The following is a 27,536-nucleotide window of genomic DNA, read 5'->3' on the forward strand; positions in this document are numbered from 1 at the left end:
TTTACACCGCCCCTTGAAATGTGTTTTATTCCTATTATGTAACCGGTGTTATAATAAAAAATAAAGACCAGTGGGAAACTACAGAGTGAAAAATATCTGCTCAAATGCTGCAAGCACTAAAGTAACATAATTTAATATTTTTTACTATTAATATTTTAACATTATATTCCCTTCGCTTTATTTTACTATATAACAATAATTTGAAATCTACAATTTTATAATGCGAAATGTTTTAATTGTGAACATGCCTAACTGGAATTCGTTTGATGCTCTTGCATATTCAAAAAAAAAAAAAAAAAAAACATTAATATGCCTACAAGGCATTTTAACACTGCTCTTAATCTATGGTAGAGCAAATATAATTCGTGTCTCTAACATCCATGATGCATTCAGAGGTTAATCCCATTGGACAGTGCAGGGAGACCGAGTCAGGTGATTTCCAAGGAAGCCGGAGATTCATTCAGTCCTCCACAGAGAGGGGAGCCCGCCCAACCCGGATGCACGCATCGTTTGTGGAGCGGTCAGTTGTGGGGTTCAGCTCGTAGGATAGGGGGTATTCAGCACCACGCAGGGCGGACAGCTCCCGCAGCGTTTACCTTTGTTTCCTCTCCGCTACTGAGACCTGCTCCCGCTGCTTTTCCCGCAGAGGACCGCGACGCGCGCGCACGAACCAGAGGGGTTTGGTGCAACAGACTGTATGCCGGATTTGACGCTGTTAAGGAGGTCATTTGCATGCCGAATCTCGCCGGGTGTAGCAGCTCTACGTCGGGACTGACAAACGATGGCGGAGTGTGGAAGGAGGGGACTGTCGCTCCTCGAGGAAGCGCGTTCTCGTTACGAGAGCCTGCAGATTTCCGATGATGTATTCGGGGAGTCGGGAGACGATAGCAGCGAAAACCCCTTTTACAGTACAACGGGAGACTCCAATTCAGATAACTACACAGAGACGAATCCGGACGATGGCAGAGCGGGTGAAACTAGGAGTCAGAGCTGCGGTCCTCCCGGGTCTGTTTCCAACGGCCAGGCGCAGGAGGAAGGATGGAGCGACACGCTACAGGACCTCAGCGTGCCCCACTATCAGGACACGCATGGTAAGTTAGTCTAATAATGAGCGCTGATTAACTGATCCTCATGTAAATGCAATGCAGCTTCATCATCCTTGAGAGGCCTGGGTGCTCGACGAGTAATTAAGCTCACAGATGGGACTCTTTGATGACTACATTGGTTTACTTTGATCTCTCTCATCAGATGGCTCCAGCAGATGACACAATTCCTTCAAATATGGATCTGGGATGATTATTAACTGGCTCTGTGAAATCCTGCAGAGAAAATAGGAACTGAGATAGCAGGCCAAATTTTGGGTTTTCAGTCCAGCTGAGTATGCTTCCAGTGTCTAATCACTGCCAGACTCTGAGCAGCTGTGATTGTGATTATGATTATGATTATGATTAGCTCTGTATCAGGGCAGGAAGGGTCATTTGCATGGGCTGATGTGATGAGAGGAGGCTCTTACTTCTGAGAAATTCACACTTTAAAATGGTTAGGTGGCTTTTACAGAGCATTAACACTAAGTGTGAATGCTTTCTTATCAAGTGATGTACTATATCCAACAAGTGGCAATTATGACCGTAGAGGGAACAAATAAGTAAGGACTTATGAAAATCAGGGGAAAAAAATAAACAAACAAACAGTAGTAAACTAAAACCACACAAAAATATTGATTACCAGTCAGAACCAGTAGTTTAATGTTAAAATCCTTAACATTTATGTCATTCAGCCAGCATTTTTTTTTTTTTTTTTTTTTTTTTTAGAATTCATTAGATTGTCATTTTAGGTGGATTAATCTAATTTTAAGCAATTTTAATAATTCCTTTCATTTAAGTGTCATCACATTTTATAAAAGCTCATGACTCACTGACTGTCTAGCCTTTTTATGCCATACTGAGTGCCTACAGAAAACATTAAAGGGATGGTTCACCCAAAAATGAAAATTCTGCCATCATTTACTCACCCTCAAGTTGTTTCAAACCTGTATAAATTTCTGTGTTCTGCTGTACATAAAGGAAGATATTTGGAAGAATGTTTGTAACCAAGCAGATCTCGCCCCTCATTGACTACCATAGTGTTTTTTTTCCTACTATGGTAGTCAATGGGGGAGCGAGATGTGTTTGGTTACAAACATTCTTCCAAATATCTTCATTTGATAATTAACACTTTCAGATGCCCAGAAAGGTATTAAAAACATATTTAAAACAGTTCATGTGACTACAGTGGTTCAACCTTAATATTATAAAGTGACGAGAATACTTTTTGAGTGCCAAAAAAACTAAATAACGACTTTTCAACAATATCTAGTGATGGATGATTTCAAAACACTGTTTCGAAGCTTTACGAATCTTTTGTTTCGAATCAGTGGTTCGGAGTGCATATCAAACTGCCAAAGTCACGTGAACTATTTAAAAATTTCGAAACACTTATGATGTAACGAAGTCTCGTTTACTGAAATCATGTGACTTCGGCCATCACTAGATATTGTTGAATAAAATCTTTATTTTGTTTTTTTGGCACACAAAAAGTATTCTTGTGGCTTCATAACATTAAGGTTGAACCACTGTAGTCACATGAACTGTTTTAATTATGTCTTTAGTAGCTTTCTGGGCATTGAAAGTGTTAATTATCTTGCTGTCGATAGAGGCCTCACTGAGCCATCAGATTTCATCAAAAATATCTTAATTTGTGTTCCGAAGATGAACGAAGGTCTTACGGGTGTAGAACGCCATGAGGGTGAGTAATAAATTACATAATTTTCATTTTTGGGTGAACTAACCCTTTAAGTCAGATCAACATATTAAAAAAAGAAATGAATTTACTTTAGTTATACTTTTATGAACTGAATTTACCTGACAAATTTTGCATGACTTATCAACATAAAGATGCTTGACAGCCAAATGCTTGTGGTCCCATTGCTGGGCCCAGAAATGCAAATCATCCTCTAAAAACATTTATTCATTTATTAACTATTAATGATGTTGTGCATGTGTCATATTACTATATTAAAGTCATGAAAGTTATGACACAGTGTGATCAAACCTGCTAAATGTAAAAGATATTGTGATGCCAGTGATTCGTTGCAGTATTAAGGGAACAGATTTACTATTTTCTCTCACTAGGAAATAAAATAAAATTAAATGATTCTTGACCGGAGCTTCTATAAGAATAGTTCCACTACAATGTCAAAGAAAGATATATATATCCGGAATATGCATGCCTGTAATGAAAGAAATGGAGAGAAAGAGAAGGGCTCTTTTTCGATTTCAGCCACACAATATCGAAGGTCTGTCTATATTTCTCCACGAATCATAGGCAGAGATAATCATGTGCTAATGCCAGACAGACTTTCAAATGATGTGGTTTATATAATATGCAGGGAATCAATCCTGCCTCAATAACAAAACATGTTTTTTTTTTTGTTTTTTTTAAACAGGGATAGTCAAGAATTTTATCTTTTATTCTATAATATGTTCTGATCTCATTGCCATTTGATTGTCATAAACAGAAGTGTAGAGCCTCCTGGGCATCACTTAATGTACAGACTCTGACTGGTTGACATATAGATCAATAGACTGATATATAGTATACTAATATCATGCTTCATTTCACTCAAGTCAAAGTGACCCAAGAGCATGTTTAAATGGGTGTGTTTTAAATGTCATGGTAAAGATCTTTCATTGCACAAATATGGAAAAATGAAAGAATGATGCTCTCAGCAGATACTTAATGAACCAAAATACACTGAGAAATACATATTAAGATAATGTTTTAATAGAAAGTATTATAATCCTTATGTAATATTTTCTTGTATTGTTTTGGTTTTGAACTTTTTCCAAATTGAGTAGATGCTGTGCTGTTGATAAATGACACATCTATCTGTTGTGGTTGCTCAGAAAGTTCTGTCTGTCACCACAGGGGGAAAATGGGCCATCTGGTGACTGCCTTTGCCTTGGCACAAGCTGCAAAATGATGCATGAAATAGTACACACACAAAGTCAGTCCTCCGACATTTTGCATTTTATGTCATGGCTCAACAAAATGTGACACTTGTGGATACTGAAAAACAATGTTTCATCGGAAGGAGATTTCAGTGTTTTTTGTAAAAGGTAATTGTAGTGTCCTTGTCTGGCACAACACTGTAGACTGACTGTGAAACTTATATAAGGTCTATATTATTCAGGTCAGGTCAGATTTTGTGCTTTCGCTTACATTCTTTGGACCTTGTGTTAAGGCATAGCATATCTCAACAAGTAATTTGAAAGTTACATAGAATAATAAACCAAGGGACAGTAAAAGAGCTGTAAGCTGTCCTTTATTTTGCCTGAAACAGATCTTTGTCATCCCCAATAGTTTTGTGACAAATTTTTTAAACTGAGACATGTAGTTTGGACTGTTTGAGGGCCATATGGTGTAATTCAGCACCTGCTGTGAGATCTAAAATGATAAGATCGATTTATACCAGCTTGCTTATTTGTATTAAAGGAGGTGTAGAGAAGGTGCAGGGGCTGCTGCTTCTTCTTCTCAATAATTAATCTAGGAAACTATGTAGCACACCAGCAGCTGTTCAGGAAGACTGACTGTAAAGACATAGAGAAATAAATACATTTTGATGTTATATAGACCTTCTGGATGTGAACAGAAACCCTTTGAATACAGCTATTAAAGCCTGCTTATATGAAGTATCACTGCAGCACTTCAAACATTAAGCTTACAATTGGACAAGCAATATTTTTTATGTTTTTCTAAACTTTTTCAATTTAAGGATAGTTGTTCTACAAATATAAAGTACTGTAGTACGGTATGTTCATGCATTTTAGAAGTGATATGGCCATTATCTGGTTAAGCGTATTACATAACACTTTGATTTAATACCATAACACATTTTAAGCCAGATACAAATATAGAACTGTTTTCCCTGTCAAGTTCATGTTTTATGCTTTTTTTATTAACACTGAAATTCTGAAATATTTAATGTACATATATATATATATATATATATATATATATACACTACCAGTCAAAAGTTTGGAATCGGTAAGATTTGTAATGTTTTTAAAAGAAGTTTTGTCTGCTCACCAAGACTGCATTTATTTAATTAAAAATACAGTAAAAACAGTAATATTGTAAAATATTATTACAATTTAAAATAACTGTTTTCTGTTTGAATATATTTTATAAAGTAATTTATTACTGTGATCAAAGCTGAATTTTCAGCATCATTACTCCAGTCTTCAGTGTCACATGATCCTTCAGAAATCATTCTAATATGCTGATCTGCTGCTCAAGAAACATTTATGATTATTATCAATGTTGAAAACAGTTGTGTACTTTTTTTTCAGGATTCCTTGATGAATAGAAAGTTCAAAAGAACAGCATTTATCTGAAATACAAAGCTTTTGTAACATTATACACTACCGTTCAAACGTTTGGGGTCAGTAAGAATTTTTATTTTTATTTTTTTGAAAAAAAAATTAAAGAAATTAATACTTTTATTCAGCAAGGATGCATTAAATCGATCAAAAGTGACAGTAAAGACATTTATACAAAAGATTGTTACAAAAGATTATATTTCAAATAAATGCTGTTCTTTTGAACTTTCTATTTATCAAAGAATCCTGGAAAAAAAAATATTGTACACAAATATTTTGTACAATTGTACACAATAAATCTTTCTTGAGCAGCAGATCAGCATATTAGAATGATTTCTGAAGGATCATGTGACACTGAAGACTGGAGTAATGATGCTGAAAATTTAGCTTTGATCACAGGAATAAATTACTTTATAAAATATATTCAAACAGAAAACAGTTATTTTAAATTGTAATAATATTTCACAATATTACTGTTTTTACTGTATTTTTAATTAAATAAATGCAGCCTTGGTGAGCAGACGAAACTTCTTTTAAAAACATTACAAATCTTACCGATTCCAAACTTTTGACTGGTAGTGTATATAATATAAGCTGAAAATGGCTAAACACTAAGCTTTTAATTGTCTTGGTCAGGAAATTAGCAAAATGTAAACAAAAGCCATTGCTATCTCAGAAAAACATCAAAGACAGAATTAAGTTTTTGGCAGATATGGGAAGTTTTGTGTGGAGTGATGAGTTGCATGGTGATGCCCCAGAGCAGTGTCCCCAAAAATCTGTTGAGAAATATAATAATAAATGCATCTCTACCACAGTGAAGCATGGAGGAAGAGGTGTCATTGTGTGGGAAGACTTTTTAGCTGCCGGTATTGGTGCTGCTTCACTGCTTCAAAGTACAGAAGAATACTGCAGAATGGCTTGCTTACCACAAATGAAAAGTTGTTATCTATGTTATTTTTCAGCAAGACAGTGCTCCTGCACAAATTGCAAAGACAACCAAAAAATGGCTTGAGAACAAGTCCATCAGGCTCATGTTTTGGCCTGGTCAGAGTCCAGATTTGAACCCTGTAGTGAATATTTGGTCTTACATTAAACTCAAAAGAACTGAGAGACATTTTTCAACTACTCATGAACTGTTTGAAGCCATTAACATTGAGTGTCTGCAAGTTGGGGAAGGCTATTTATTTTTTTTAAGTTACTTTAAAAGACCACTAAATATTTTGCCATTTTTGACATGGCCCATTTTTTTGCCCATGAGTGTACTCTTAAACATTATTACAAATTTTAATATATACAAGATATTGATACATTTATAAACATGTTATATGTCAGCTAACTATTTTTAGCATACTGGGTAAAGTTTTTATATAATCAGCATTTTTGCTGATATGTTTTTCCCCTAACTGAAATGTTTGGGAAGTCGTTTGTACCAAAAAGGCACAGATGAATGAACATAATAAACTGTGCTATGGACTTTATCCCGAGGGAATGTTTGCATTTGCTTCACAAGCTTTTTCAGAGCTGTAATGGGAGATGAGCTACTGGTTGAATAGCAGCTGTTGTGGTTTGGTTTATATGTGAATGAGCGAATGAGCACATGGGGATTTGGAAAGCATGACTAAACCATTTGTTCAGAAAAATAACTAATATATATATAATGTATTTTTTCTTTTTTGCTTAGCATTGTTTTATGTAGTTTATATTTTTATATTTTATACTTTCCTGTGTAGATCAGAATCCTGGACAGTTGTTTACACACAGTTGTATACTGAACAAATCAATTACAAATGATCAAATAAATTACACACTCTCTTGCTTTGGGGTTTCCATCACAATAACCACATTACTTTTTTGTCTGTTGTTTGTGTGTGTTCGCAGCATGTCATATATCTCAACATACAATGCCGTATACAAGTGTGAGTTTAGATCATTTAGGTTGGATCAGTACAAATCATTCACTGACCAATATTCACACTAAGCAACACTGTAAATGGTACTTATTTCCACTGTAAGTTATTGTACAATATAACACATCTGTTATAAAGAGCTTAAGAGACATTTCCATTATCCTCCTTGGCTGTTTGCTCCATTTCTGTGTGAGCTGCATGGTGCCTTTTAAGATTGACAAAATGTCCATTAGAGGAAGTGGAGTAAAAGATAACAACGGAACAAATGAAGCTTTTTGTGAGCCACTTTCTACAACTTTTGTCATTAGCTGATAAGCACAGTGATGTGCCACATGCTCATTAGTTACTGAATGCTCCTTATTAGGTAGATGGTGATAAGGGTTCTGATAAAAGTCATTAGAGGTTCAGCTGTGCATCAAATGCCCAGTAAAAGAAACAGTTCACCCAAAAATACATTCGTCATCATTTACTCACTTTCATGTTGTTCCAAACCTGTATGACTTTTTTTTTTTCTCTATTGAAAACAAAAGAAGATATTTTGACAAATGATAAATGAGGGCAAGTAAATGTTGAAAGAATTTTAATTTTTGAGTGAACTCTCCCTTTAATGAAATTATATCTAAATAGCTATCTAAATCTGTTACATAACCAGCAGTCTCCAAACAAATGTGCATATATGAGCAATATCACACTCGTAGCCATGCGATATTGGCTGTATATCAGCACGGCTGTGATTCAGCCGTAGGCACGAGGACACAGGTAATCACAGCGTGCTGATATACAGCCATATCGCACGGCTACGAGTGTGATATTGCGTTTATACAACAGTTCAACGGAACAGTGTGTAAATAAATAAGAAATAACAATGGAGTGTCTTTAAAACCCTCTTTAGTACAGAAATACTTCCTTCCGCCATGGATTCAAATCTCAAGTTGACAGTTTGACCAAGCCTCCGTTACTAATTCTAAAACGTCAATTTAGAACTAGTAACGAAGGAATGTTGAGTTCCCTCTATTGAAACTATTTACATTTTGTACAGTATGAGAGAGAGAGAGAGAGAGATCGCCTGAGTGTTTTATGTACCCAAAATGAATTATGTCTCATGTTTAACCACAATAAGAGCCAGCGGCAAATCCCCGAAGCACTGGCCGAGATGAAGCTGTTCTCGGCACGTACACGACCCCTGAATGACCTTTAACTGCCTGGAGCTCGCATCTCCGAAAACATCTAAACAAATTGTAAAATAGGCGCTATGATTAAATATAAGTCACATAATTCAGGTCTAAACAAATACATTCTCGCCTAAAAACTCTTAAAACTACAGTTCGTGGTACAACAAGTGTAGTATTCGCAAAAATTACGGTGGATTTGCTCGGCCGCCATGACGGTCGCTTCAAGCGGAGTGATGCAAACGGTGGAAAGGTAAGAGTGCTGTTATCACTAGAATATCGCACGGCTATCAGCCAATCAGATTCGAGAACCAGAAAGAACTGTTGTATAAATAAATATATATATATATATATATATATATTTTTTTTAGCTTTAGTTAATATGAATATTGAAATGTAATATTATGTAGAAGAAATACAGAGAATTCATATAATGCTGTTTTTATTGAAAGATTCAGAGGTCTTTTGTAAATCAGCTGCTCAGTGGTTTACATGTATAATCAAAATCACATGTTATGCATTTTCATTGCTAAACAGTTTTGGGATTTTCATTTTGGGACCACTTTTATTTAATTTAAAATAATTGGCTTTGTGAATCATAAAATTATGCAATATCTCTCTCTGCAATCATGTGCATACAGAGCAACAGCCTGGTACAATCATTCTTGGCTAAAAAAAGAAAGAATTAAAAAAATATATATCATTCTGTTAAAACGTATGTTTTATTTTGCAGGTCCGACGCAGAAAATGTCGGCCACTGCCACGGCCATGGACTTCTTCCAGCTGTTTGTCCCCGACAACGTCATTCAGAACATGGTGACCCAGACCAACATGTATGCCAAAAAGTACCAGGAGCGCTTTGGCAGTGATGAAGGATGGACCAATGTGACGCTGGCTGAGATGAAGGCCTTTCTGGGCTACGTTACTTCTACTAGCGTGAACCGTTGTGAGTCAGTGCTGAGCATCTGGAGCAGCGGATTCTTCAGTAATCGCAGCATCGCGCTCAAGATGAGCCAGCCGCGCTTCGAGAAGATTCTCAAGTACTTCCACGTTGTAGCCTTCCGCTCCAGCCAAGGTGGCAGTCAGGGCCTCTATAAGATCCAACCCTTCCTGGACTCTCTTCAGCAGAGCTTCAGCTCTACCTTCAGGCCCTCACAGACACAGGTAATGAATACCTTCAAATAAATCATACTTCAGTTCAATGCAGAAATCACTGTCAGTCAGCAAACATCAACATGTTGACGGTACAAAGAAAAACTGCTCAATACAAATCCTCACTGTATTAACTTTTTGGAAACTAGGACTAGATTTCTGTGCCAATGGAAAGTGGGTTTGAGACTGAAATCAGAGCACGTTCTGCTGTAATTGGGAGAGCCTGGAGTCCCGTCACATGTCCCCAGGCTGGGAGCTTTATGGTACCATTGAAAGGTCTGAGGGGTCTTTTATATCTGCTGCTGTTCAGTGTTGCTCAGTGCAATACTCAAGGTCTATTGTACTTTGTATCTTAATTTATAGCACACATAGATTGAAAACGAATCAGTTATCTGTTCTGAAAGATTACAGTTAAATGCATGAATACCTCAGGCCCATCTTAAGTTATTCATAAGCTCAGGAGTCAAAATTTTTGACCTTCAATCATTGTAATCATTCCTCAGGTTCCAGTTCTTAGTATGTGTGTGGAACTTATGACTTTATAAAACAATTTTTAATTAATTCAATTTTAAATATTATTAAATTAATATTTAACTTGAGGGTTGAGAATTAAATAAATTAATTACACTACTGTTCAAAAGTTTGGGGGCAGTAAGATTTTTTTTAAAGAAATTAATACTTTTATTCAGCAAGAATGCATTCAATTAATCAAAAATGACAGTAAAAACATTTAAAATGTTACAAATGATTTCTATTACAAATAAATTATGTTCTTTTGAACTTTCTATCCATTAAGGAATACTGAAAAAAAGTGTCACGGTTTCCAAAAAAATCAGCAGCACAACTGTTTTTAACTTTAATAGTAATAAGAAATGTTTCTTGAGCAGCAAATCAGCATATTAGAATGATTTCTGAAGGGTCATGTGACACTGAGGACTGGAGTAATGATGCTGAAAATGTAGCTCTGCCATCACAGGATTAAATTACATTTTAAAATATATTAAAATACTAAACAGTTATTGGAATAATATTTCACAATATTACTTTTATACTGTATTTTTATTGAAACAAATGCAGGCTTGGTGAGCATAAGTGATGTCTTTAAAAAACATTAAAAAGTCTTACCAACCCCAGAGTTTTGAACACACATGATACGCCGATGACTTAATCAGAATAATTGCTATTAATTTCAGAGAAATTACAAAAAATCAAAGACATCACATTATTGTGACAGATTTGTTATTTTTTATATAATTGTACTTAAAATGTTAAATTGACAGCCCTAATTAAAGCAGTCAAACTTGCTGTAAAAATAATTATTCTAATCAGATCATAGACAGTAATTATCAATTCTGTTCATTTAATGTGCCCAAATCTCATTTTAAATGTAGTCTTCTGTTAAATAAAATGACAACAATTACGCACTCATTGTGTCAGACATTTAGATGTCAGGCTAACATCAGGGAGTTTACTGTTAAATGACAAGAAGACTTTTTAAGTGAGCACAGCTGTGCCAAGACATTTCAACACCCTCCTACATTTGTTCTGTTTTTCTCTTTTCATTTGGAAAATGAGTTTTTGGCACATTGAATAATCTGGGCTTCTGCTTTCAGATAGTGGAATTACAATTGGATCTGAGTTGTGAAATGTAATCTTGAAATATGGGCTAGAATCTGAGCGGTCCATTATTCCGCAAAAGTGTGAACCATTACATTCAGTCAAATTAAAAGCCTGATATACAATTAGAATAAATGATTTGTGTTTCCTGACTCAAGACAATGTTTCTCAAATAGTATTAATAATTCACAGAGTATAATGCATCTTGGCACATTCATCTTTTAAATAGCCATCAGGGATTTCTTTTAAAAAATGGCATTTTCTTTTTTCCCCTCTTTGATTCATAGTGGCCAGAATGTGAGAATACACTAAAACATTTATTTATTTTTTATTGTGTAATTTAGTATGAGGGAAAGTATGACATATACAGATATCTAGATGAATGAAATAAAATTAAATTGAAATTTCCTCTGAGAAACGTTCTAATTCTGCTTTTGTGCTGATGATTTGATGCTAATTAAGATCTTGTGAACTCCTGCCCTTTGAAAACCCCATTAACTACTGTTCACTGTTCAAAAGTGCACATTTGAGACATTTCGAGGTTCTTTATGTACTCCAATTAAAATTAATAATCCACCATGCTGGAAATTGTAGGTTGTTACATTTACAACTTATTAATATTAAAGGGATAGTTCACCCAAAAAATTAAAACTAACTGTGTGGAACACAAAAGAAGATATTTTGAAAAATGTCTCCCAAGTTTGTTTGTTTTTCAGTCAGTGAGGTAGACATCAAGATCAAATATCTTCTTGTGCTCTGCAGATGAAAGTCATACAGCTTTAAAACATCATGATGGTTAGTAGAAGATGACAGATTTTTTTTAATTAATTTATTATTTTTTTTTTGTGTGAACTATCCATTTAAGGTTGTCATTAATCTGCATTTTAGCTTGGTATATCAACATATAGATTTTAATAAACCAGCTTCAGCTTCTAAATCAGAGATTTGCATTTCATGAGGCCTTGTGTGACCCATCTCAGAGAGACCCCTCAATTACTCGCCTACCATAAGTAAACCAAACACCATCTGCGTCTCTCAGGCTTTCTCAGTGCCATGGAGATATCACCTTGACAATGTGTGCCAACCAGCCCACTTTGACTGCCACAGTGTGGGTTTGGTTCTTATCCCCTACTGGCAAACAGTCAGGCATTCAGTACAGTCAACTCAGAGCCACACATGCCCTGTTTAACTGCTTCAGTTTGATGAGAGGGTTTACAAACAAATAAAAATAAAAATCTTTATGATCATCTTTAGGGAACACGACTGGTTGGTTCTAACCAGTAAAGAGATCTATCATCTTCATGACTTGACTTCTTGGGCCTCATTTATAAAATGTTGCATAGAAACTGTCCTTCTTTTGATCTTACGATCATTTCTCAATTGTGCGTACGTGTGATTCAGAGAACGAACGCACGTGCGCTTAGAAAACGTGCACATGCCTCTCTTCCAGATGTGAAATTTATAAATGCTTAGATTTCCAAATACCCGCAGTACGCCGACTCTCTGCCACAAGGAAAAGTGCGTACATCTGCTTAGACCCTGACGTAGCGCTAAGCAGTTTTTTACATCAAAGACCAGTTTTTAGAAATATTAACTTTGGCATGGTTTTTATTTGTACACACTCTAAGCTCAAATCTGTGTATGGACGTTAAATAGGTCCCTTTTCTCTGGATTCCAGCTTGCTCCTTCTGAAATTTTGAAAAACAACTTTGCACGTGTCAAATGATGCATTTGAAGTGTTATAATGGAGGAATTTTCAAGTCAGACATGCTGCTTTCCCTCAGGTCCTCCATGAGCCCTTGATTGATGAGGACCCTGTGTTCATTACTACATGTACAGAGAGGGAGCTGCGCAAGAGGAAGAAGAGGAAGTTCAGCCTTTGGGTGCGACAGTGCAGCTCCACTGGTTTCATCTGTCAGGTGAGTGTACACACGTATATCCCGCAAAAAAAAAATTATCAACTGCCCCAAGTTATATCGCATTGTTTCTAATGAGAAAGGGAACAATATGTTCACTTATTGAAAACATTTTGCTACTCAGTTGACACAAAGCAATTTTCCACCATTCTCTGATATTTGTTTAAGTAAATATATAAAGGACTACAGAGAGGCACATTACTAGATAGAATCAATAAAATATTTTTTATAGAGTCAACAAAGAAAAAGAGAGCCCCGACCACTTAGTATAATTGCACTCTTCTCTTGGTCTGTGCCTATTAGAGAAAATAACTGCTGTGTGCCTGGTGAGTGAGCCAAACAGAGAACAGAATATATTGTCCTTGCTTCAGTATTTTTGACGAGCATTATCATTTAAAAGTTTGGTGTCAGTAAGACTTTTTATTGTTTTTTTTTCTTTGATGCTAACCAAGGCAAAATTTATTTGATCTGAAATACAGTAAAACAGTCACATTGTGAAAAAGTGTACATATATATATATATATATATATATATATACACCGATCAGGCATAACATTCTGACCACTGACAGGTGAAGTGAATAACACCGATTATCTCTTCATCACGGCACCTGTTAGTGGGTGGGATATATTAGGCAGCAAGTGAACATTTTGTCCTCAAAGTTGATGTGTTAAAAGCAGGAAAAATGGGCAAGCATAAGGATTTGAGCGAGTTTGACAGGGGCCAAATTATGATGGCTAGACGACTGGGTCAGCGCATCTCTGAAACTGCAGCTCTTGTGGGGTGTTCCCGGTCTGCAGTGGTCAGTATCTATCAAAAGTGGTCCAAGGAAGGAACAGGGGTGAACCGGCGACAGGGTCATGGGCGGCCAAGGCTCATTGATGCACGTAGGGAGCGAAGGCTGGCCCGTGTGGTCCGATCCAACAGACGAGCTACTGTAGCTCAGATTGCTCAAGAAGTTAATGCTGGTTCTGATAGAAAGGTGTCTGAATACACATATGGGTGCGTATAGGGCTGCATAGCCGCAGACCAGTCAGGGTGCCCGTGCTGACCCCTGTCCACCGCTGAAACCGCCAACAGTGGACACGTGAGCATCAGAACTGGAAGAAGGTGGCCTGGTCTGATGAATCACGTTTTCTTTTATATCACGTGGATGGCCGGGCGATTGATGAATCTTTCATAATAATATGCATTTATGAAGTAAATAGTGTCAATTTTGATTTAATATTTAAGCAACTTTAAACAGTTTTTCTTTCCCCTCAGATCTATGTCCATCTGAAGGAGGGTCCAGGTCCAGATGGTTTGGACACACTGAAGAACAAACCGCAGCTTCATAGTCTGGTTGCCAAGCAGCTCTGTCAGAATCTGGCTGGCCGTAATGCTATCATCTTCACTGGACCAAGCATCACAAGTCTAAACTTGTTTCAAGAATTTGAGAAACAGGGTAGGTGCTGTAATGTGTGTGCAACAGTGCTGCATCTGTCAATTCCTTGCATCCTTATCTGCTCTACTTCTCTCAGTGAATTCTGCCTTGGCTTTGCTTCTTTTTTTTTCCATCTCTTTAATCTTCTCTCCATCTGATGTTCCTCATCCCCTGCAGTTTTTAATTACACAGCGACAGCATCCTATGGCAAGGAATAAATGGAGAGAGCGAGAGGAAGTTGACCTTGAGTTCTCACAGCAAACGTGTGTTTCATACTCAAAGATTATTTGAATGCCTCCAGCTGGGAGTGAATGTTAACACCGCTAGAGTGGATTAGGCTAGTGTCCAGCTTCACTCTTTCTCTCTACATTTGAGTTGAAACATTTTTTTTTTATTATTTGAGATCTAGGTCATAATTGAATGTCTTGAAGAATTTATATCAGCTTCACATAAAAAGGTTCAATGGTATTTAGGGAGTATATAACTAAAAGTAGTGACTTGTGTGACAGTAGCATTAGCTCGCAGCGTAGCTTTTTCCACATGTATCTGTGTAACGTCGTAAAACACAACATCATGTTTTTTAATAACATGATTACACAGTTTTATTTATCTTCAGTGCCACAGCAAAAGAAATCATATTTACCTGAGTTTGCAGTCTGATGATAATGCTGCAAGCAAAACATCATACAACGCGTCCGATTTACGAACAAATTAAATTACTACTATGAGTCGGTTCTTTTTTTAGTGAATCAACAACATACTGCGCCTGATTTTTCTGAACAAATGATATTTACGGGACGGATATTTTAATAAATGAAGCGAAAAGTCGAGTTATTTGGTTTGAATCAGTCCAATGAATCTTTCACTGAAATGAATCCAGCAGAGCGGTTGCTGAATCACACGTTATTTCAGACGCGCATGCTGAAAATCAAACACTCTCAAGTTGAAATGCAAAAAGCGTGACAAAGCACTGACTAATTGTATATTTATATTAAGAGCGAACAAATCAGTCGGCAGAACAGCAGTAGTGTCTCTAACATGTGGACAGTTCAGTGAATCGGTTCGTTCGGAGAGTTTATGTAAATCACTGACAGTTGATGGACGAAAAACCGATTAAGTGAATCACTGATTCATTTGAGCTCCTGTATAAGATCTTTTTTTCTAGCGTTGCTTAAACATATCTTATCTTAATTGAGATCCCCATAGTTTTTGTGCCAAATTAATACTTATCTGTACAAATAAATTCTATTTAAAAATAGATATATTTTAAATAGATATATTAAACAGTGTCTATGTTACTAGAATGTAGTGAAGCAAACAAATTTTAAAAGATATTTTGACTGTAATTGAACTACTTTAAATTATGAGAATCTTGCCAGTTTCAGAGTAGTTTCCTCAACATTGCTGTTCTGACATTTTTACCCCAGCTGTTTCACTAGATTCACACAACATCAGGTAGGTGAGCTCCACAGATTTGCAAGATGTGGTATTTTGTAATGAGTTTAACTGCTGGGAAATATCCAAAACTGGAGCTCGTCGGAGTGGCGAAACATTTTAGCAATAAATTTAAAAGTAGTCCAAATTTTCCTGAGTGAATCCTCCAGGACAAAGTTGACTTCATTGCATATATAAAATGGAGATGAATATGAGAATAGAAGTCTTCAAGGAAAGATTAGTCACGCACTTATCCCCTTTCCCTTGCAGGGAGGATGAATATGAGTAATCATATCTCAATCAGATTTCTAGGCAGCATTCAGAATCTGTCAGTGCTGAGGAGAAGACATCTGCTCACAGCTTCATAGCTCACACATGCAGGGCTCTATTCATGTGACCTCTATTCATCCAATCAGCATTCAAATGTGAATCTGAATGCTGAGGCTGAATATTCATTCTCAGCCTTCTCCAAAGATGTATTATTTACTTTTTTCTGTTGTACATTCTCTCTCCTGCAGGCATCTACTGCTGCGGGTTGCTGAGCACCAGGAAGAGTGATTGTACAGGTCTTCCTCAGTCTATGCTGATCAATACTGAGGCTCCACAGCAACGTGGCCAGTCTCACATTAAGATGAGAGGCAATACATCCATAATCAACTGGTACAACAAAGGCAGCTTCAGGTTCCTCACTAACGCCTACTCTCCAACCAAAGAAGGTAAGAAAAACACACACAGGACTGGCAGATTGTATGTTTCTTCTTGCTTAAATGATGCAGCTCCTCAGTTTATAATAAAAGGAAACATGCAAAGTAAAAATGACACTCACAAGCTGAAGCAAAGCGCCTCCTGGAGAGTGTTTTCACTATAGTAATGTGAGCTTAGATTGGTTTTTACGCTGATGGCGTGGATTAAGTGGATATTGTGCACATCATAAGATTATAAAAGCCAAAGCCTCATCATATTGTGCTTTGATGAGGCTTGATCTGTTCTGACAGCAGCTTCACGTGATAAATGTCAGCGCTGATAGGCATTTTCAATAAAGTGTTGTAAAGCATGTATATAACATTAATTTAATCATCTCTCCTTTTTCTTCTTGTATTATAAACCAGTCAAAAAGCAAATATATGCATAAAGTGCTTGAGTAAAAGCACATGACATTCCCAAAAGGTATATGTATGTATGTATGTATATATGTGTGTGTGTTAAACAAATAACATTGCTCCTGGTTTTTTAGGTCAGGCGAAAGGGAGATTAAATTACGACTTATAGGCCTATTTCATTCTCTGGAATCTGAAATAATCAGTTTATATAGTAAAAGCTTCTTCTGCTTGCACTGTTTCCTCTTTGAGAGCAGGTGATTAATGGGGCTATACAAATTCAATGAAAACTCTGTGCTAAAGCTCTGCCAAGTCTTCTATACATAACCTGAACTAAAACTATCATCCCACCAGTATTCAGCATCAACTTTTAGACACTGTGTAAATCCAGTCTATAAAAGTAATTTCAATGCTTTTCCCCATAGTCTTCAGGACTCAAAATAGCCCATTTTAATTTCCAAAAAGTCTGCCAGCATTGTAATTTACATGCCACAAGCAATCCTGATGAAGGCAGTACATTATGCTCTAATGAGCAGTAGATACTGAAAGCAACAGATGGTAGTTAATTGTACACTGACAAAATCAGAGGGTTAATAAGGGTACAGATCTAATGACTGGGACTTTAACATTACCTTCTTGCTGATCAGTGACATCATTGTTTTGATTCTAATGTAATTACATGTGACTCAGATTAGAATTATACAGAGGTTTTATGATAAGTGATTACACAGGAAGGACACCTACCAAGGTTGTGCACCATTCAGAATTAAACTGAGAATGTATTTTATATCCTAATTCAATTGACTGTTCGCAAAGACCCGCTCCCTTTTGTTACTGTTGCTATGTCCGACAAGCCATGTCATTCTCTAACCACACATCTTGTTAAACCGCGGAAAGACGTCATTACACACCATTTTTCAAGTTCAAATCCACCGGTGACGTTAATCTGCCTGACAAAATGGCGGATTTGGAGTTATGATTGGTTAGGTCGCCTGTCAATCAAACTCCTGCCGAAGGGTCAATTCCAGAATTTGATCTTCTTTTCTGGACCAGGGTGGAAGAAAACTTCCATTCCCAGAATGCATTACGTGTGTTGGTTTTCTTTGATTTTCTTTCAAATTCAAATTCAACTTCCTGTGGTTTGTGGCAAATTCAATTTAGAGTTTGAAATCAAAGTGGAAATACAATAAATTGGATTTCTTAAAGCAGAAGTGATGCTTTTACCTAGTCTGGGGGTGTTTGTGTCTTGATTGTATTGCTTTAAAACTACATTTATGCTTGTGATTAGTAATTTTTTCCATCTTGTCATTGCTAAAATACCTACTTCAGTGAACCTACAGCAGATAACTGAACAGTGTTTCCTCGCTGAACGTTTGTCAGATGTTGCATCGTATTGAATGGTTTCCGTGATTGACATTTCTGCCCGGGCTATCCTAGGGTTGATCATTAAGAGGAAGAGTGGAGAAATCCCATGTCCCCTTGCTGTGGAGGCATTTGCTGCACACCTGAGTTACATCTGCAAATATGATGACAAGTACAGCAAGTGAGTTTGACTAATTAAGTTTTACAATAAGCCCTTAGGACACAGCACTTTGTAACCTGAATGTACATGGATTTGATAGTTCACTAAACTCATGGTTTCCAACTAGGTATTTCATTTTCCACAAGCCCAATAAGACCTGGCAGCAGGTGTTTTGGCTGACCATCAGCATTGCCATCAACAACGCCTATATTCTTTACAAGATGTCAGATGCCTACCATGTGAAACGCTACAGCCGGGCGCAGTTCGGCGAGAGGCTGGTCAAGGAGCTTCTGGATATGGACGACTGCTCACCCACTCAGTGAAAGGATTCGCATGCGGTCTCAAACCCACCCACGACAACGCATTCATAGTAACATACTCAAATACACTTGCACTTCAGGGTCATTCTGAATGAACAAACCCTATACATAAAGCAAAATGTGCCAAGTCTGGTTAAAAAAGGGATGTTTTCCATCTAAACTCACATTTATAACCCCATTTGGCCATTTGACAGGTGTGTTTGGATACTACAGGACTATTGTACATATGTTACAGTAACACTTGCTGCATGAGAAACACAATAACGTGCCCTTTGTAGATGTTCATTGATTTTTATCAATAGAGTTCCAGTAATAGTGTTGATGTAGTTTTGAACCCTGAGGTACAATGTTTTGTGAATTCTCTCTGTTTGTGAGCAGCATATTCAACATTCAGCACTGATAAATATACTGTATATACTTATTGACTGAGGTGTTTTATCAGCAAAACAAGAATGTAATGCAATTCACACGTTAGATCGCAGAACATAGTAGATGTTCTCCCAAATATCTGGGCTTTTTTCTATTTTATATCACTTAATATTTATGATCTTTATGACTCTTTTTTTAAAAGGCAACAACATTAGTGATGCATAATGCCACACAGATACCGATTAACGTGGCACTACTACTATGCTTTCCCAGTTTTTTTTAACTTGGAAATATTCGCAAACATCACTTAACTAGGATTTGCAGATTTTCAGTAATATTGATCCCAAATTAGATTTCCCATCAAATCTATATTCACCGTAACGTATAAACTCCTTTGTCTGGTTATCATTAATATCCATATCATTTTGTCAATACAATTATTAATCTAGTAAAAGGGCCCGATATACAGTAGTATACCAAAAAAAATGTAAATATGATTTCTAATAATCCATTAATATATTTTTATGTGTACTTTTAATTGATTATCTAGGGGCATTGATGCAAATGAATAAAAAAAAAGAAAAAAAAAGAATGGACTTTAACTAGAATGTTTCTCTACCAGTAACTGGGTGGATTTATGTGGTCTTTCGTTGTTCCAGAATCTATCAAAAGATCAGTTCTCCATGTCGCTATATTGTAACTGTAGTAATGACGGTATATAATCGCAGCACATGGTGTAATTTGTCACTTTAAAGAACTGAAGCAGATTCATTTTAGAAGATTTCCCTCAGGTAATATATTTAGTCAAACATCTCCCACTCTATCACTGTGTAATATTCATACTGGATAATGACCACTGTAAGAGACAGATGTACTATTGTGAGGGAATTTGTGTCTTAGATGTACAAGACATGCTTATTATTTCCTTGGCTTTTCTTTTATTTAAAGTTAACTGTGCCATCACCTGCGGTTTTACATTGCACTGAGTGAAATGCTGCAGACTAACAAACCAATTAGGATGTATACTACTGAACGTCACTTAAAAACATTCTTTTGAAGCTTCAGTTTCAGTCTACATAAATTGTACAAAAAGTCTACTTTGTAATGTCAGCTGCAGTAATTTCATCACAACGACAGATACGCCATATTTTATACCTGCATCTTTTGTTTTAAACTGAGACAAAAGCAATGTTGTATCACTGTAGGTGTGATCATAGACATGATTGTTTTTTTTTTTTTTTGTCATGAATGTTGCGAATATTTTATTTCACTTTATTGTACTGTTTTGCTACTAATAATCTAATCTACAAATAGAACGTCAATATACTAACAAATACAATTCAGGCAAAAACTGCCACCTGTGCTTATCATCTAATATAAAATGCAACAGATGATTTTGGGATTGCATATCCGTGTTTTCCAGAGCATCTTTTAGGTGTTTGCACCACAGTGGGAATTACTTTAATCAGGCAGACAGTGAACCGTAATGGTAGAGATGTTTGACCTTATCTTGGGTGACCTCAGGGTTTTGTAACTACAACATCTACTGTAGTGCAATATATAGTAGGAGATCGGTTCGGGTGCTATGAACATCTCTGCCAAGAACATACTCTGTAAGCCAGAAATAGGTCGGTATGACAAAGACTTCTACTGAAAGCTCTTGCTAGTGCAGTGCATTAGAAAAAAAACTTCCAATAAGCAAAGATTCTGCTTTTGCACTGACGCTAAAATTGTAAGATATACCTTAGAGTCAGCTTCATGGGGCATGATAGCAGGTAAAAAAAAAATGTCATTTTAATAACCAAACAGCTATGTCAACTATATAGTCTGTGAATAATTATTTACTGGACCGAATTCCTCAATATCTGGTCAATTTAACAAGAACCCAGTGATGGACATGTATCTATTTTCATGTATGAATGTTGTGGATGTGCTGTGTCTTGCTGTAAAATGCTTGGTGTACCTTCACTTGTCTTCTCACTGTGAATGTTGAAATGATTACGCTGTATGTGAGTATCTATGTGTTATCTGTAATGTTCACCCTCACTGTATGTCAACCTGTGCTTCACCTCCCTGCCTCTATGTGAGTTTACACCAATTTGCACACTAATAAATGTTGTTTATACAATTTTTTTTCCCTACAGTCTTGGTTGCAACATTCAGTGCACTAATCCAGGAAGCGCGGGAATCTCAAATGAGTCCAGGTCACATTTCACACCAAAAAAAAAAAAAAAAAAAAGTACAGAAAATAAAAAAAATAGAGGAGACTGGGTAGTGTTGTAACACGGGGTCAGTTGTAACACTGTCAGTTTGACAAGTCAGAAAAGATCTGTGGTGATGTCATCAATATCATACACTTGCATCACCTTTTTGAGCTCTCAGCAGAAGTGGCATGTGACTGTGAGTAACATTGTAGATTTTATGACCAAAAAACTGATTTTCAGGAAAGAAAGTAAAAAAATTTAAGATTTTTTTTTGTCTAGAAATCATTGTATTGTAGATATTTGACTTACATAACCTAAAGTAGCTGTTTCTCTAGTTTAATTTGGTGTTTTGCGTTCATGCTAATTTCAAACCCACGTGCTAAAACAATTAGCTATGATTTGGCTTTTTTATTATTATTATTATTAATAATTTTTTGGTGGGGATAGTTGTAACAATTCAATAAAAATAATAATTAAAAAAACATTTTAATGATTTCAGTTATCAATCGCATCCGCTGTTAAGGCAAAGTCACGTGAGTTTTTTATTTTTGCGCATTGAGGTCGTATCGAATAAAAACATTATCTGCCTCATTTGGCCACATACGTTTTTTTGTGCACATTTTTTAGAACTTATTCGAATCTTGGCATTTCCATCTAGCGTTTTTTATGTTATAACCCAAATTTCACATAAAATAGGTGGATGGCAACATAGCTAGTGACTGAACCCTTATGTGACAGGAATACAGTACAGACACACGAACACTCACACAAACGGCAATTGTTTTGTGTTAAATTTAAAGATATAAAAGCAAAGTTTTTGTCACTTTAAATTGTTCACTTTAATTTCAAAACTGATTATTTTTGTTCTTCAATAACGATCTTGCATAAATTTAGATTGTGTGAATCGTATTTCAGCAAATTAGCTCTCGTTACATTTGTCCATACAAGTCATCCCAGTGTGGGGTAGGTTGTAACAACGGAACTCTTTCTGTGTTACATTAATGCTACCTTCACGTGCTATCGGAAATTTGTTAATTCCCACTTCTGAAGTCGTTTTTACGAGCTCATCGCATTAAAGTTGAAATTGGAGGGCGTTCATGTGCAATTTTTAACCTAGGAAACTCGTAATTACGATAATTCCGAGAGCACGTAAAGGCAGCATAACTCACATAATCTGTGATTGTGTAGTAAACGTCTAAGTAAGTTATATTTGTAGACAAAAGTGGCTACCATCGATCAAATTTTGAGAGATCTAGCACAACCACTGAGTTACCAATACTCAAACAAAAGTTGTTACTTTCATCCCCGGTCTCCCCCTACTGACAGAACCTTTTTTTTTTTTTTTTTTTTTTTTTTGCATAGTTACATTATTTTCAGGGCAATTAAGCAAGCATATTTTGCCCATTCGTTATCCTAATGCATCTAGTATGGTTTCATTTTTATGAGAAGTTGAGGTTTCTTATTGCTGTAAATTATATATAATATATATATATATATATATATATATTTTTTTTTTTTTTTCAACTTTTAGGTTTAATTTTTGCAATGATTTTTAAAATAAAAGGTTAAAATTAAAAGCAGTACTTGCAACAGGAACATAAAATAATTATTCATATATAAATGAAATTATTGTAGCATTTGTTGTACTGCCTTTGATTAACAAAAAATGCAAATAGTATTATTATTATATTTTTTTTTTATACTGCAAGTCACATATTGTAAATATAAATATAATTTACAATGCAAAAAATTCTAATGGTCCTCAAAGTAGAACAAAACCCTGATTTTTATGCAATTATTTTTCCTTTTAGTTTTGTTAATATGTGAAAACACTAACGGACACTGGATATGTATATAATTTTTTTTTATTTAAGTTAATTATTTTTGTCATTCAAACTTTTGCAATATCTATAAAACAATGAACAAATACAAGCGCTGTACAGTTGACCAAATCACTATAACTGCAACTGAATGTGTAAATGTACATGCATGGACATACATACTGTATATACACACATATACACTATTACAACTGTTGACCCCATGCTGTTTCCTTTGCCGTTTAATGCAACATCAAGACCTTCCTAAAATTGGCTTTCAAGGAAACTAAAGAAAAAAAAAAAAAAAAGGTGGGGTCACATGTCCTTCATCTACTAAAAATTAAACGGTCCTAGTCTGGAGTATTAGTCTGTTTCCATATTCAATCAAACAGCAAATGACTTTGGCACACTGTGCTATGTAAACATTTCATCCAATTCAAAGATTAGCCATCACGTATTGCTCCAAATTTGGCTAAGTTCTTTTTTTAAAAAAACCCATCGATCAAAGCCCAAACTTTATACCATTTCATAGGCTTCTCCTTTTAAACTGGAGAAAGGTGGTGTGATTCACTATGGCAAAAGTGCAGTCCACATCTACACCTGCTTTCCCATCCAGCAGACTCATCTGACTACAGGAAACTTGATGACGCTACAGAACACGGACATTAAAATTCAGGTAAGTGGACTGATTTTCTTCCTAAAGGCCACACAATCTCTGCCCAGGCTCTGAAACATCAAGACAAAGCGTCTTCCATGTGTTTCTGTTGCCATCTTCATACTCACTAATGGAGAACTGCGATTCTGGGACAACACAGGGTGGTGCAGACGAATCGAACATATACAAGTCTAAGATTAACATAACACTTAATGCTGATACATGAGGAGAGCTGACCGAAAGGCAGTCAGGGACTCATTTAGTCTTGATTTCCTAGCCTACAATAAGTTAGTCAGAATGCTACGGCGTTATACATGAAAGGTAGGTGGGTTAACAGATTCGGTTTCACATATCACAGGCTTCTTTGTCTGTTGGATTTACAGTAACAAGTTCTTTTAAGATCAACTGAAGTACCACAATAATTCACAAGGTTTGGATGTGAAAAAAGTATTTCGGGCGATTAATTAAATGGCGAATAAAAGGACACACAAACAAATCGTGCTGCGCTTCTCCATTGTGAGTCCAGATGCTTCTCAAATGTGCATTTTGAAAGCTGCTTAGAAACACACTCATACACACACAAAATAAACTCACATTTTCTTTACAGTATCATGGATAACAAAGGCAGTAACTTTTAACCATGAAAAGAAGAAGAATGAGGATGCTCAAGTAATGACATAATGTGCCACGTTTGGCCAAAGCTGCTGAGGATCATGATTGATCTTGAGAATAAAACATCCAGGGCTTTAAGGAGGCAGGAAAGGAGCCTTTCCAACGCCCATGTTATGATCCAGAACACGCACTGCACAAAGTCAGAAGAAATCATGGAAGATGAGGAGTAATACACACATCCATCTTTGCTTTAAATCCCAAAGAGGGAGCAAAGCTTCAGATCAGCCTACTAGGTTATTACCATGATTATTTTACATAATACACTTGGCGAAGTAAATAAAGGCTACATAGAGTTAAGAAATAAATGATTACTGAGAAAAATGTGGCTGAGAAACATTTGTTTGTGTTTGAAGACCTGTTTTAGATTTGTTAGCAGCCAGTGCTACAGTATGTGAATCCAGCAGTCATGTTCTGTACAATGCCTTGGTTCTCCTTCAGAACACACCAGGGGCCCTTACGGAAAGCGGGTTGAAACTTTACACATTGCACCTTTACCAGAAAAAGACATATTGACAATTTAATAAAAACTAGAAAACAACAAAAATGGTCTCTTGATTTTTTTCCCCCCTGCGCGCCGTGAGCTGAAAAGCACGAGGCTGCCGCTGTCCTCCACAGTTAAAGTGTGTTGGTGCGCGCATAAATGAGTCCTCCCCTCAATCCCACGAACCCTCAAATTAAATCAAACCCAAACTACAACAGTCTTGAAATCCAATCTGATCACAGCGCAGGAAGGGAGCCTCCATAAAACGTCATTTACATTCAACAATATTGGAAACGTGACTACAAAAATAAAATAACAATGGATGTCCATTGTAAAAAAAAAAAAGAAAATGTGCTGGAATTCGAGAAAATGAGACATGAAAAGGCGAAAAATAAGAAAAGACAAAAAAATAATGCATCCTTTGCATCGGAAAATGGGAAGAAAACCTCCAAAAATGGATACAGTTTAGACACTTAAGATTCACTTTCCAAGAGCTGGACAACAGATGAAACAGTGAGGTATATAGTTAGATGGAAATAGTCATCATCATCTTGTTTGTGTTTTCATTGCCCCGTGGCCCTTGAGGACCACCAGACCGCACCGTGGCGGCCCCGAGTCTGTATCTGGGCAGCGATTTTCTCTGAGGGGCGAGTGCGTGCCCAGCACGGGCTGTCCGAGGGCGAGAAGGGGAGGGATGGAATCGGCGGTGTCGAGCTACGGCTGCAGGTTGAGAGTGAACTTCCACTGCTGGGTGAGCGACGGGCTGCACACCTCCACCGTCAGACCGCCGTTCCGCGCGCTCCGGCTGTCCAGGCACAGATTGCTGCCAACGTGCCGCAGTTTGGAGTTGTTGTCAATCTGCTCCCATTTCTGCAACAGAAAAATAACAATGATGATGTTGAAAGTCTGAGTAGCAGCGCTTCCTCCAAACCCCTGCTTTGAGCACAGCATGCTCACCTGTCTGCTGTCGTTCTCCCTGCAGCCCTGCAGCTTGATCTGTGAGCCAGCGGTGCGATCCACCACCGTCAGGCAAAGGTCCATGTGTTTTACTGATTTGTCTTTAGTCAGGGCCCATTCCTGTTCATCAGAAACATAAGCAGGGAACATGTGCAGTAAATACATCCATTCCACATAAATCTACACAGGAACTTGAAAAACAAAAACAGCTCAAGAAACAAGAAAACACACATAAAAATTAGATTAACAGGCAGTTAATTGTATATATATATATATATATTTTATATATATATATATATATATATATATATATATATATATATATATATTTTGAGGGGTGTCGAGGCCTTAATAATAATAAAAAACAAAGATATGACATCCAAAGTATGTAAGGTAGTACAACTAAATCTCTTTTATTGAATCTAAAAGGTTTTAGATATATTTTGCTACATATAAAGGTATTTTAAAGATTTAGGGTTAGGGTAACTGTCCACAGGCCAATACAGCCATTTCATTTGTGATTAAGATATCTTAAATATAATAAACGTATATATATATATATTTTTTATTCTGGCATTATTTTATAACATAATATATCAACATAGTGCATGTACGTGTACGTGTAGAAGTCGTTGCTTTGTTATGAGAAAGAATGTCCGGGAAAAATGAATTTCATTGATGCCATTCAGAGTAACCAATACAAAGGGACCATTTTGGATCAAGTCATGCGGTCAGTATCATGTGACAGTATGTGATATCATTCAGACACCTGCAAAGGACGACATGGAGGTGAACCAAAGTAATTAACTCTTTTAATTATTTGAAAAATTCATGTTTTCACTTGCATGTCCCGAAAAATGAGGTAATTCGGTATAACTGCTATAAAACATGGAAAATGTTGTAATATTTTAAAAACTTGTACTGAATATAAAATGTTTGATTGTCCTTTCGCTAGCTAGCTATCAAGCTATCAGCCTGTTAGCATTGTTTGAAAATATCGTCATTCGGTATAACCAAAAGTGCCATTTGGTAAAACTGAAATTTTGGTTAAACCGAATGACTTTTTTGGTGACAAATTTTGTCCATCTTGTTTATAAAAAAAAAAAAAAAAAAAAAAAAAAGTAAAAAAGCAGTGTTAACTGATTATAAAAACCACATAATCTAATTGTTAATGCTTAATAAAACTTCAAAATGAATCCATTATGTTTTTTACACTTTTAAAAACCTTATTTGTCAATGACCCATACTCATATATTATACTTTACTATTTAAAATTTTAAATTGTTAATCACATTTTTTCATACTGTAGTACCACTAGGGAAGAAAAAAAAGTTTTTATATTATATTATATTATTTTTCATAGATAGAAAATTATGTATATGGGTGCTTTCACACTTGGTT

At 36.2% G+C, this 27,536-nt stretch overlaps 2 protein-coding genes across 3 annotated transcripts in view; one reads left to right on the top strand and one right to left on the bottom strand.

The window, feature by feature from the left end:
• The first annotated feature begins 30 nt into the window (after window positions 1–30).
• pgbd5 (piggyBac transposable element derived 5) lies at window positions 31–21,474 on the top strand. Its single transcript, XM_051918068.1, has 7 exons — window positions 31–1,091; window positions 9,230–9,660; window positions 13,050–13,184; window positions 14,445–14,625; window positions 16,557–16,754; window positions 18,573–18,678; window positions 18,785–21,474. Exons 1-7 carry the CDS (start codon window positions 782–784, stop codon window positions 18,978–18,980), a joined length of 1,557 nt encoding a protein of 518 aa, XP_051774028.1. The 5' UTR covers window positions 31–781; the 3' UTR covers window positions 18,981–21,474.
• Window positions 21,475–23,399: 1,925 nt separating this feature from the next.
• galnt2 (UDP-N-acetyl-alpha-D-galactosamine:polypeptide N-acetylgalactosaminyltransferase 2) overlaps window positions 23,400–27,536 on the bottom strand; it is an 84,732-nt gene continuing 80,595 nt past the window's right edge. For both annotated transcript variants that reach the window (XM_051918067.1, XM_051918066.1), the window contains exons 15-16: window positions 26,136–26,255; window positions 23,400–26,048 (exon numbers count right to left, since the gene is read on the bottom strand). In XM_051918067.1, the coding sequence (XP_051774027.1) occupies window positions 25,893–26,048; window positions 26,136–26,255 (276 nt within the window). In that variant the 3' untranslated portion in view covers window positions 23,400–25,892. The remainder of the gene's footprint in view (window positions 26,049–26,135; window positions 26,256–27,536) is intronic.

Source organism: Ctenopharyngodon idella, chromosome 13 (assembly GCF_019924925.1).
Source record: "Ctenopharyngodon idella isolate HZGC_01 chromosome 13, HZGC01, whole genome shotgun sequence".
Classification (NCBI taxonomy): Eukaryota; Metazoa; Chordata; class Actinopteri; order Cypriniformes; family Xenocyprididae; genus Ctenopharyngodon; species Ctenopharyngodon idella.

Excerpts from the sequence above, each read along its gene's own strand:
- pgbd5 (XM_051918068.1), top strand. The coding sequence starts at position 782 with ATGGCGGAGTGTGGAAGGAGGGGACTGTCGCTCCTCGAGGAAGCGCGT. Across the intron at positions 13,185-14,444 it reads CCACTGGTTTCATCTGTCAG|ATCTATGTCCATCTGAAGGA; the intron begins GTGAGTGTACAC and ends CTTTCCCCTCAG. Across the intron at positions 16,755-18,572 it reads CTACTCTCCAACCAAAGAAG|GGTTGATCATTAAGAGGAAG; the intron begins GTAAGAAAAACA and ends GGGCTATCCTAG.